We start from the raw sequence: 11,848 nt of genomic DNA on the forward strand, positions 1-11,848 counted from the left end.
TTTGTTAGTCCTTGAAAGGGCTTTTTAAATGTTAACAGCTACGACTGACTTCCCTCAACTGATGCTCCCTTCTCAGCAACCCTTTTGTTGGCATTTCTTTGTTTGCCCTTAGCTTGCCACTCCTTCTTCCCAACCCCGTAAAACACAACTTAGCAAGAGCTTGAGCTGAACTTTTGGCAGACACCATGACACTAAACCACAGAGAGCAAGTACATCGCGGAAAGCAGATCTCAATTACAAACATGTCTCTCTCCACCTACAGCGATATACAGAATATTTTCCACTCTTCTCTGTGGTAACCCCTACATACTGCAGTGGTCAGAAAAGCAGCAGTATTTTCATCTTAATGTATACTGAAAAAGATGAAGCATTTCTAAAATGCCAGGGCAATATCCTGTTTCCACTTAAAACAAAAAACAAAACAAAAAAACCTTCCTGCTAAAAACAAATTTAATTTAAACTGTGTACTTGCAGTAGGTGTATGTGTACACATGAAACACAGTTCTTTTTAATTTCAAGCTAAAATAGTCATTGTGCTAATCTTTCATACAAATATTGGCAACATTCCCTGTTTCACAGTAATAACCACTTTGAGTATCAGAAGTTCGTTATTATTAAAAATTCTACGTCACTTGAGAAGAGGTTGATCCTATTTTATACGCCGATGTCAGTTAGCACATTCTCAATTGCAGTAGCCCAGTTACACTACAGCTAGTATTTGCCATTTATACATTGCTTTGAACACCCTGCACAACCCTTAATTAGTTCTTAACAATGTAAAGTAGATATATTATCCTAGATAATCCTAGATAAAGCAGAAAGATAAGGTATGCCTAGGATGCTTATCCTTGGGCACAGCCAGGACTACAACAGGGGAAGATTCAGCTCTGAAACCACAGCTCCCAGAACAGGGTTGTCCTGCCTCATTACTGCAGCTCAGTCAGTACCGTGAGGCAAAGACATCCTTATCATATTAGACAAAGGAAAAAGGCCTTTTGGCTGTTGATCTTAGCTTGACTTTACTTTAACCCTCTCTACCTCCACAGAGAGATCTCAATACATATGTATTTTTACCAAATGTGCTACATCATACTCCTCCAAGATAGAACTACTGCAAGATCTAGGTAAGCTGCTGCTTTCCCATACCTAGCTTTCCTAAGCTAGCATTTGCCTGGAAGTTCTTGTTGCTGAGGTTCAAAGCTTGTACATGGGCTGGTGCAGAAAGTCTTCACTAAGGTAGTTTTTTCTGGCATTTCCTGTAACAGAGTTGGTTTCGTCCCATCTCCAAAGATGGTTCCCACCCCAATGCAGGAGCTCATCACCAAGCAGAAGTCTAAGACTGAGAGTAACTGTACAGAACAGTGAATAGTTTTTGTCACCTTAAGGGTCATTAGATGTCACCTCACTCTCATCTCAGCATCTCGGGGTTCTTCCCTACTGTTCTTCAGCTACATGGATGGGCAGCCATTTCAGTGAAGTCTGACTGCTACATTGCAGCCAGTTTCTACTTTGTAACAAAGCTGTACCTCCTGTGCCCTAAATGCCAGCTTCCAGAGTATCTCTTCTGAGACACAGTTACAGAACGGTGGAAAACTCCCACAAACGTTGCCCGGGATCCTTACCTACTATTTTGTTCATATGCTAAAACAGCCTCACAGATTCAAGAAGACAGGTTTCTTCCTAATCGGTCTAGTTCTCTTGTGAATCATGCTAATTTTCAGTTGTTCAAAAGATGACAGGAAATACAGCACTGGATCTTAACATGACAGAATTTCCTAGTGCTGTCCTTTCTCCTCATTTACTAATAATGCTGGAGGTTAAGCAAAGATCAGGAGTCACATATCCCCAGAACAACTTGTAATACCTCCATATAGATAAGTGACACTTGCGCATAACCAGTTTTCAGAGACAATTCACAGTTTTGCCAGCAGTCCAATCACTCCATTTTTAAGTTCCCCCATAAGTACATGGTAGAATTTAGTGCTAGAGATGTATCTGGTGTTTGATTATTACGGTAATGCTTCTCTTCAAAACCGGACCCTTTATCACAAGTGAGCAATAAGGTAATGAATGTATTTATAGAAGTCCTTTACTAAAATGTTACTAGCACATCATTATTTGTAATGCAAACAAAACGCACCATTGCAGTCAGCAATATAAACAATAGTATATTTTAGCCATCCTGAAAATAACTTGAAGTTAACTGTAAGCCACAACTGAGACCCAGTGATCAAATCTGAGTCTGACTTTGCACAAAGCCTGATTTTCTTGCACCTTTTATTTCTTCCCCCCAGTAGCAATCCTCAGTTCATCCTGTAAGGAAACCATTGCCACAAACCTCAAATGTCCCACGTGTTTTTCTTAAGGAATGGGTCTTAAAGCATAAAAGTACAAAAACTGCCATAAAATCTTAAGTGGAAATAAATAAATAAATAAATAAATAAATAAAATCTCACAGATATTAAACTGGCACAATCCCCATTTAACAGACTAAAAATGCTGCTGGATACTATAAAAAAAACATGAAGTGGTAATTTGACTTTCTCAGTGACTATGCTATTGGTTACACTTTTGGGGGTATGTTTGTGATAAGTCGTTGCTTAAGAAAATTGACATTTCAGTTAAGCAAGCCCCTTTAACAGTCACCATGTAATTATATAGATTCGTTAAAATGGGGATGAAGGTGTAAATGCAATATTCTCTTATATTAATGCTCCCTCATGCTCTTTATCATTGTCAAGTTATGATGGCAGCTTTAGAAAACAGAAGTAACAGCTGAACCTCTCTGATTTTGCATACTTGGTGCAACACAAGTAAACATTAATTTCAATATCGCTACCCTAGTGCTGTTTTATATAAATAGCATTGAAAATAGCGACAGCCAACATATATCTATAACTGAACCTACCTACACAGGAGCAGCAGGGCTATATCAGCACATCTCTACATTGGTAGAGCCGCAGAACTTTTGCACTCCATCTCCAGAGTCTTTTCTTATAGGATCTTCTTTCACTGCACTAGTCCTACAAAAGAAGGATGGGTGACATGTGAAGGACAAGGCTCGGGGAAGATGCTAAAATGTATCAAAGTGGCTGAAAGCCATTCAAAGCCCTTCTCAAACAAACAAAGGAAAACACTTCAATAATATCTTTTTAACCTCCTCCATTTTTCCTCTTCTGTAAGGAGGAAATTCACAACAACAGCTGCTCTGAGAGCAGTTCACCCTCTACACACAGAGATCCCTCTCAAAGACAGTGCAGAGCAGAAGCCGAACCTCAGAAGCCCAATAGGAGCTTTCCATTTACTCGCAAGGAACTGAGCACCCTTCCCTTGAGAGATAAGCTGTCCATCAGCACGTTTTCACTGTGCACAGACCTCTCTGTATTACAGGCTGCTCGCCCTCCATCAGGCTGTTGCAGTATGGGCTTCTGCCCTGCAGGTGACCGACTACAGGTGGAGCCTGCAGGCACAGCCTATCTTGCCCTTCCTCATGTCCAGCCTTCAGAAGCCAAAGATTTCCATGCTATAGCACAGTTACAGAGGAAAGTGGATGGACTCACTGGCTCAAATTTGAAGCATTTAGCTGCTGCAAACAAAATCTTGGGAATAAACCAAGCCAAAACAAATTACCAAAGAGAAGTAGGCACAAAGAAATGCAGCTTAGCTCTCTACAAGTCAACAGAAAGCTTGGATTAAACCCAGCTACTGAGAAGAACGCAGGGTTTGGGACACATCCTGACTTGCTTACAGCATATAGCAGGTAGGAAGCCTGAGGGGAGGAGCACATGTGATTTGTGGGCACAGCTAGAAATGAGAGCTACTCTGCTGAACTCACTGCACAAAGGCAGCCCAGACACAGACTGACAGACACCCAGAGAAGACCCGGTGAGGGCACAAACTTCATCTCTCTGACCAAAAGAAAACCGGAGCCGTTCGTTTCAAGCAAGGTGCTAAAGCAGGATTCAAGAGGACTGAGCACCTGTGTGTGTATTTACTCCTGTCCCCCTCAGCTACAGCTTATTTCATTTGAGCTCCAAAAATCCACAACCAACCAACTTTAACGCTCCAGCAGCCACGTGTAAGCTGCAGCAGGACTTCGCACACCACATTTACACCTCTCAGGGCTTGCACCTTCACCCCCTGCCACAGGCGGTGTGTCAGAGGCGGGGTTGCGGTGTGGTGCAGGGGTTTCGGGGCGAGGCGAGAACTCGCCTGTCCTTCTGCGGGCATTACCTCAGGTTCCGAGCCAGCCGCGCTCACACGATGCAGAAGCGCAAATTCCCCTAAGCCGGGAGCCCTCCCTCACCCCCTGAGAGCGCTTCGCTGCCGGCGGGCAGCCGCACCGGGAGGCGAGGGCTCGGCGAGCTGCCGCCCCTCACTGCAACCACCACCACAGGAATTGATGCGGGACCCGGGGCGACCGACCGCAGGTGCTGCGCGCGGGCGTGGCCGCCCAACTGTCCGCCTCGCGCCCCTCCCTCGCGCTCCTCCCTCTTCCCGCCCTCGGCCGCTCTCAGCTCCCGCCTATCGAGCTGCCAATCAGCGCTCGGCACGGCCCCGCCGCCGCGGGGGATCCTGGGAGCGGTAGTTTCCGCCCGCCCCAACGGCGCCGCCGCTCTCCCGGCGAGAACTACCGATCCCGGCGTCCCCCGCGCTCGACCCCGGGGCCGCGACCCGGCGCCGGCGGAGGGAGCGGCTCCGGCAGGAAGGAGGCGCAGCGGCCCGATCGCCCAGCCGCGGCCATGAGCTCGGCCCGGGAGTCGCAGGCTCAGCACGGCCTCAAGCGAGCGGCCTCCCCCGACGTAAACGGGCGCGGGGCCTGGGGCGGCCGCGCGGCGGGAGAGGGGAGGCGGGAAGGGACGGGGGGAGGCCGCGGCGCGGGGCCCGCAGCGGGACCGGGGCCTGCTCGGCCGCCCGCCGCCCTGCGCAGCGGGCCGCGCGGGGGGCGGCGGGGAGAGGCGGCAAGCGGCGTGTGCTCCCGCAGGGCTCCGGCAGCTGGCAGGCGGCAGATCTCGGCAACGAGGAGAGGAAGCAGAAGTTCCTGAGGCTGATGGGCGCGGGGAAGGTGAGCGGGCGGGGGCCGGGCCGGGCGGAACGGCACGCGGCGCAGTAGGGGGCTGGCTGCGGCCCCGGGCAGCGTAGTCGTTTGCGTTAGATTGTTTTGCTTGAATGTGATGTTTTCATAAGCTTAAATATTGGTCTAAAAGTTGGCGTTCCTTTGTGTCGGTAATACACTGCAGCATTCAAGCATCCCCTCATTGTACCGCCTGCACGGTACTTAATGCGACTTGCCGCGTAATGCCACTAGGGGATCCATTCGTTAACAAGCAGCCGCTTAGTGCTGTATCGATGAGACTGTGATGGATTACCTGGTACAGCGGGTCACAGACAGACACGAAGCCTGAGCTACTGCATTGGGACAGAGAAAGAAATCAAGGGTAAACTCACGTTGTCCAGTGTTCTCTGGCATGGTTTTGGTATCAGATGATCACTTGTCTTCCTTGTTTGGCAGACAGTACCAGCGTGTTTTTTTCTTCATCTTCAAAGTGGCAAAAAACAAGAAAACAGCCAGTTTTGGGGCGTGGGAAGAGTGAAGTGTAGTTGGTGGGCATTCTTTTTCAGAAAACCCAGCGAACCATAAAGATGGAATGAGCTTCATCAATAAATAGCAGCTGTTAGCTACTAGAACTTACTGTCTTACCACTGGCTATCAGGGTTTGACAGGAAACCTTTTCCGTTCGAGATTTCCAGAATGTTGGCAGAGCTGTCAGTGCCTAAAGCTCCAAAACAAACTGCATTTTCTTTTAGAAAGAACATACTGGCCGCCTTGTTATCGGAGACCACAGATCAACCTCTCACTTCAGGACAGGTCAGTCTATCCAACAGCTGGTACCAAGTCGGAAAGCAAACACTTGCACAGGGACATCCCAGAACTTCCAGCTCGGGAGATGCTGCAGGCAGGGATTTCAGGTTTTGAGGCTGAAGTTGGAGACAGAAGAGGCTGTGGAGCTGGAGGAGTTCCTAGCTTTGCATTGGAACACTGACAGGCAGCTTCTGTGACCACATACCTTTGGAAGTCAGGGTTTAGAAAAGTACTTGATTGTCACTTAAACCTGCATACAAATGCTCATCAGAGCCTACAGGCTCTTGTCATGCTTTCTTTTCAAAATAAGACAGTGAAGTGTTACTGCTGCTGGTTAACAGTGTTGTTATATTTCTTCCTTGCTGCCAGGTATGGCTATTCAAATCTGCTTCAGTGTGTATGAAAAGTGCAGAGTTGATTTGTATTTTTTTTTCCTCACTTCAGCTGATTACCTATTAAATAGAAAGATTTTTGCTTTAAGGTAGTGAGGTAGAAGAGAAGATCTGCAAGGACATCTTTGCAATTAGTAGTGGTTTGATGCCCTATAATGGCTGACCCTAATAACTGATCAGGCTTGCTCAGATCCTCAAGTCAGAGTACACCACAATCAAGCTGGGCGTGACTGTTTGACAGAAGCTGTGGTGAAGCTGTAGAGCAAAGCAGCTTTCTGTAGTCCAGAGAACTTGTTTTCCTGATATGCACCACAAGTAACTGTTGACAAAAAATGATTTAAAAACCAGAACACTAAAGGAAGTTTAAGGATCGACTCCAGGTTCTGCTGTGACTGTGAGTCACTTTGGCCTAGGATGGAGATGATGCTTCCTCTAAGGAGTCATAAATATTCCAAACTGCATTGGTAGGAGCAAGCAGTTCAGATGCTGCATTTTACTTTCTGTAATAACACAAGACTCCAACTTGCAAATGAAGAAACACTGAGGAAATGTTAGTTTGGAGTCCAAGGTTTCTGTTTTGCAGTGATACAGATTAAAACAGAAGTGGTGTAAGCTGACCTGTGGAGATTTTAGAGGTTCTTTCCTTCCACAAGAACAGAGGATTCCATGCTATTTTGGATTATAGTTTCCCCAGTAAAAATGAGCCTCTATTTGCGTGTTCAGAAATGTAGTAGTAGAGGGCATGAAGGAATAGCTCACGTTCTGTTCATTAGATAGTTTTCTTGCTAATTCCTAAAGACAGACAAGAATAAAGAGCTATCATTACCGCTCCTGATAATTCAGGGTGCATGTGATAATTTCAGATGTAGCTCTACAAACAGGACTGGCAGTGTCTTTCTGGTTGCTGCAACATAGAGCAGTCACAGTTTAATCATGGCAACCCACGTGTTATATACTGAAGGGCAGAAAGTTGGGCCTTTTGGTGATGTATTGGCAGGAGCACAGCAAAGTCGTGCCAGTTACATCTGCTGTGTTGAGTAGAACATACGCTGTGTGTAGCACCTCTGATTGTGTTGAGTCTTAGGAACTTCCTGTCCCATCCTTGTATCAAAACAATTTTGCTTGCATACTTGATAAAACTGCTTATGAGTCAGCATGGTTTGTATACAATAATAATAATCCAGGAGTTTCTAAGGTGGCTCACTTTAAGTTTTTTTTCACATACGTACTGATAAACTGAAAGTCTGATGGCTTTGTGTAATTTGATGTCTTTGTTAATTTGAATGAACCATAACCAAAGTACACTGGGCATGCAGGGGAAGAAGACAAGAAAATGAATGAAGAACTGGAGTCTCAGTACCAGCAGAGCATGGACAGCACGATGTCTGGAAGAAACCGGCGCCATTGTGGACTGGGTTTCAGTGAGGTAGGAAGATCATTATTCCTCTTATGATTTGGCTGCTGCTTCAGTAAGACGAGATGATACAGGGTTTAAAAAACTCATCATCGTGAGAATAGCAGCACATCTGCACAGTTTGGGTTAAATGAGAAACCTACTGACTTGTGGCCCTTGTGATAATCTGGAAACAAATCACTGCTTCTGTTTGTTCTGGAAAGTGACATAACGTGTTTTTTTATGCTCCACTGTAGTCAAAGCTGATTAGGATGGAAAGCTGCAAATACATTAATTCGGGGTGCTGCCAAAGAATGCATAAAAGGACAATGTAACCATCTGCATTGTCCTGGAGAGCTAATTAATCTGCTTCTTGTTACTGTGAGGCGTGTATCTCTATGGCGCTGAAAAGCAAGGTGGAATACAGGAATCAGATGGGGGAACTAGCTATATGGGGAGCTGAAGTCCTTCAGTGGGTTAACACCCAACTGGCCTTGTATTTGCAAGAGCTACTTACTGAGTAGGTAGATGAGTAGGAAGAGAAGCATGACAAAAAAACCACATTGGATTATTAGGAAGCTGTCATACTTGGCCAATTAAAATGTCTATTAGTTTTTTTTTCCGTGTTAGCACCAATTATTGCTTAAAAACATCACCAGTATTCCCAGAGAGAGAGAGAGACAACCTGTGTGGTGCTTAGAGCTCTTAAAGTACTACAAACATGAAGGTTTTGCTCCTTAGGTGCATGAACAAAATGCCATTTGGGAATCATTCTTAGCAGTAGCATTACTTTATTGCTTCTAACGCTGCTTTGTAGTGCTGTGTGCTAAACTTATTTTCAAAGATTAGTCATTGTTATGAATTCCTGATGATCGTCAGTTAGTTTCAGTATGTTTCATTTCCTGACAAACATCCAAGTGTCATTTTACACAAAATGAAACTAACCAAAGTGATGGAATCTGAATCTTTCCAAACTCATTTAATGGCATGTTCAGGATTTCTGCTGTAAGTAAATAGGGAAGTGGTTGAAGTGTCCCTAGATGTTGTGTTTGGTACTGTTAGCCAATCCAGTAGACTTGTTTTCTATGTAATAATTCCTTAAAGATTTATCAAGATAGCCCATCTTATTACTGAAATGAATGTGGCCACATAGCAACGGGAACTGAAATGGAGTTGCCAGGAAATAATGGTTTACCTTTCTCATCATAATCCGAACTTCTAGTTTCAGGAAGCTGAAGAAGAGGCAGCTGGGCATTCCTCTGACCATGAGAGTTCAGAGGACTCCGAAAGCGGCTCTGATTCAGAGCAAGATGAATCTGCAGAGGAACTGCAAGCTGCTGAAAAACATGATGAGGCTGCAGTCCCAGAAAACAAAAAGGAAGCAAAAAGCAATTATAAAATGATGTTTGTTAAAGCCAGCGGTTCATAACTGCAGATGTAACAGCTTTGTATTTAACGTACAGTAAGCCTTATTGTTACAGTGCAAAGTGGAGGACTGCTACAGCACAAATCTTTGTATTATGATTTTAAGAAGACCCTGTTAGAAGACAAAAAGTAGTGTTTGCTTTCAGTTGCCGTGGGCACAGTGAGATTCCTGCTTTTTGTAAAGTGTATAAAATAACCGATGAAATAAATCTTTGTTCCTGCCCAATCTCTACTATGTTATCTAAACTATCCTTCCCCTTATTTCATGCCGGATTAGAGAAATTCCTGCTTTTGGTTTCTTCAGTAATTAGTCTTGAATTCTTAACTGTGACTTACTGGGTGTTGCATTAGTTGTAAAATAACCAGTATCAGTACTTTCTCTGTGATGCAGTAGAGCTTTAAAGTGATTTTGTCAGTAGATGCTAGTGGGGACAGGACTAAGAGCAGAACCTGCTCACTTCTGTGACAGTATTAATCACTGTATCCAGCTCGAGTCCTGCAGCAGTGGGTAGGAAAAGATATTTTAGAACTGAATTCTACAACAGGAGACTCTAGTTTCTTATTTCTTCAGGTTAATAGTAGCAGAGGAGTAAGAAATAGCACATTGTAAGCCTTTGTACTGTTGAATAGAAGAAAGTGATTTGGCTCCTGGTTAAAGGACTGAGCTGTTATTTTTTAATATTCCTCCTAAAGAACTCAGTTTACTTTGAAAGAGAATATATACTTTGATAGTGAAAAGGATATGCAAATTATTTAGCGTTTTAAGGTATAGAGTACAGAGCTAAACTTGTAAACCTTTCCTCGCTTGGTTGTCTAGGTGAATTACCATGGAGGGGTTGCATCTCTCTAGTAAAGCTGACATGCTTAAAGAGGCAGGACTTCAGTAACTCCTTTCAGCAAAAGTTAAGCACATCCATTTCTCTGCAAATCCAGAGTTTATTGTATTAAATCAGTAAAATAACAACTTAGACTCGGTTTCTTCTTAGCACGTCAGATGGAGGATCTGCCTGTCCTTGCTGGGAGGATGGAATGTCAGATCCACACCTCTAGCACAGCCTCGTCCTTCCCCAGCAGTGTTGTGTGAAATTCCATGTACTTAAAATTGTTTCTGTATACAATCTATTGCATGCAGAGAAAAGCAACAAGCTCACACAAAAGCAGCAGGAGGTACTACTGCATAGCTCTATTGAACATACACAGCGGAGCATCAGTTACTGAGGGAGATCTTGGAATAAAATGCATTATGGAAAAAATAAAGAGCAGTATGACTGTAAATAAAGATGGTACCTTTTGATTTAGGTAGTTATTTTATTCTGCCACTTAGTCCAGATTTTTTTTATTTAAGCCATTTAGTTTTTAGAAAACTGCATGCAGCAGTCATTTAGTTCAGTGATTTGTATGAACTTCTGGTTTCCAGGTATACCAAGAGTTCATATATAGACAGATATATATGTATTAATGGAATCTATATAGTATTTCATTAATATATAGACAGAGACTAACACTGCATACTGCAAGGAACGGAGACTTCACTGTGACTCGTGAAAGCTGTTCCGTCTTTAAGAAAAATTAAGCCATCTAAAGAGCACAAAATTTGCTGGATGGTTATTTGCATTCAAATGCGGGCTTTGAACTCGCACCGCTTAGACAACTTTGGCAGACAACATGGCTTTGTAGAAGCCTTTCACATCATCAAGACAGAGCTTTGGACAAGGTCTAAATTAAGGGAGATATGAAATGTGAGAAAGACACCAGGGAGTACAAATAGAGGAATACCCGCGTTGTCATCAGCACTTTGGAATTTTTTCTGTTTCAGAGTTTTTCAGTGAGTAACCTTGTTGTGGAAGGGGCTCTATCAGACCCACCCCATTTCCTTACCATCTACAAGACAGAAGCAAGACAATGAGCAGCATCTGCCTCGGTAAAGCTCCTCCTTCATTCCCTAGTGATGAAGCTGACTGATTTACTACCCTTTACATCCTTCCTAGACTGAGGTCAGTCTTCTATTTAGACACACTAGCAGCACTTAAACTAGCATTCTCTTTTTTTTTCTTTAATCTTATTTTAGATTTGGCCGTCAGCTACTGTTTATTGCCTTGAGCAAAGTGCAATTACAAAATTGCAGTGTGGGCTGTAAAGTGCTGCATGTACACTGACCTGTAGTCTCTGTCTCAGCGTTGACACCATCGCTGTTCTTGCAACTTCTTCTGCAGCTGCTCAGCATCTACTCAGGTCTCTTGACTTACCACCCACACGCATCTGAAGGGACTCAGAAGGTGACAGAACCCACCCTGCTGCTTTCCCACTACCCTCCAAGTGAAGGGCATATCAAAGCCTGCCATGAGAGCTTCTCCCCACAGTGCAACCAACCTGGAAAGAGCTGGGAAAAGGAGGCAGAGCTGGCAGGCTCTGTATGGGGTCTCACATGTCTCGTGTGCAGAGCAGGCTGCAGCAGTGAGTGCCATCAGGGCCTCCAACACTCAGCTCTGCTCTGAATTCACTGCAGCCTCTTGCCTTGTTGAAGATTCCAAACACAGACAGACAGATCACACAAGAATGAAAAATCAACTGCAATTAAACTTTTCTGGTAACAGTTCTTACTGGGAAAAGTCAGCACACAATAACTTCCACTCCCCAAGCACCTGACATGTAATTTTGTGGACATCTGATGAGGTCCGGTGCAATGCACTTCTAATAGCGAACTAAGGCTGACTTGCTCAGAGCAGGAGCTGTGCACTGTCACATTAATTTCTGTGCAACGTTATGTCAGCACCT

At 44.3% G+C, this 11,848-nt stretch overlaps 2 protein-coding genes across 2 annotated transcripts in view; one reads left to right on the forward strand and one right to left on the reverse strand.

Annotated features, from left to right (window-relative positions):
* The window catches only part of SOX6 (SRY-box transcription factor 6), a 393,141-nt gene extending 388,769 nt beyond the window's left edge, over positions 1–4,372 (reverse strand). The window contains exons 1-2 of the mRNA XM_072337682.1: positions 4,234–4,372; positions 2,909–3,023 (exon numbers count right to left, since the gene is read on the reverse strand). The gene's annotated coding sequence lies outside the window, so the exon portion shown is untranslated. The remainder of the gene's footprint in view (positions 1–2,908; positions 3,024–4,233) is intronic.
* Positions 4,373–4,646: 274 nt separating this feature from the next.
* On the forward strand, positions 4,647–10,375 carry C5H11orf58 (chromosome 5 C11orf58 homolog). Its single transcript, XM_072338901.1, has 5 exons — positions 4,647–4,802; positions 4,985–5,065; positions 5,809–5,869; positions 7,572–7,681; positions 8,871–10,375. The coding sequence occupies exons 1-5, from the start codon at positions 4,743–4,745 to the stop codon at positions 9,075–9,077; spliced, it is 519 nt and encodes a 172-aa protein (XP_072195002.1). The 5' UTR covers positions 4,647–4,742; the 3' UTR covers positions 9,078–10,375.
* The last annotated feature ends 1,473 nt before the right edge of the window (positions 10,376–11,848 follow it).

Source organism: Excalfactoria chinensis, chromosome 5, assembly GCF_039878825.1.
Source record: "Excalfactoria chinensis isolate bCotChi1 chromosome 5, bCotChi1.hap2, whole genome shotgun sequence".
Taxonomy (NCBI): domain Eukaryota; kingdom Metazoa; phylum Chordata; class Aves; order Galliformes; family Phasianidae; genus Excalfactoria; species Excalfactoria chinensis.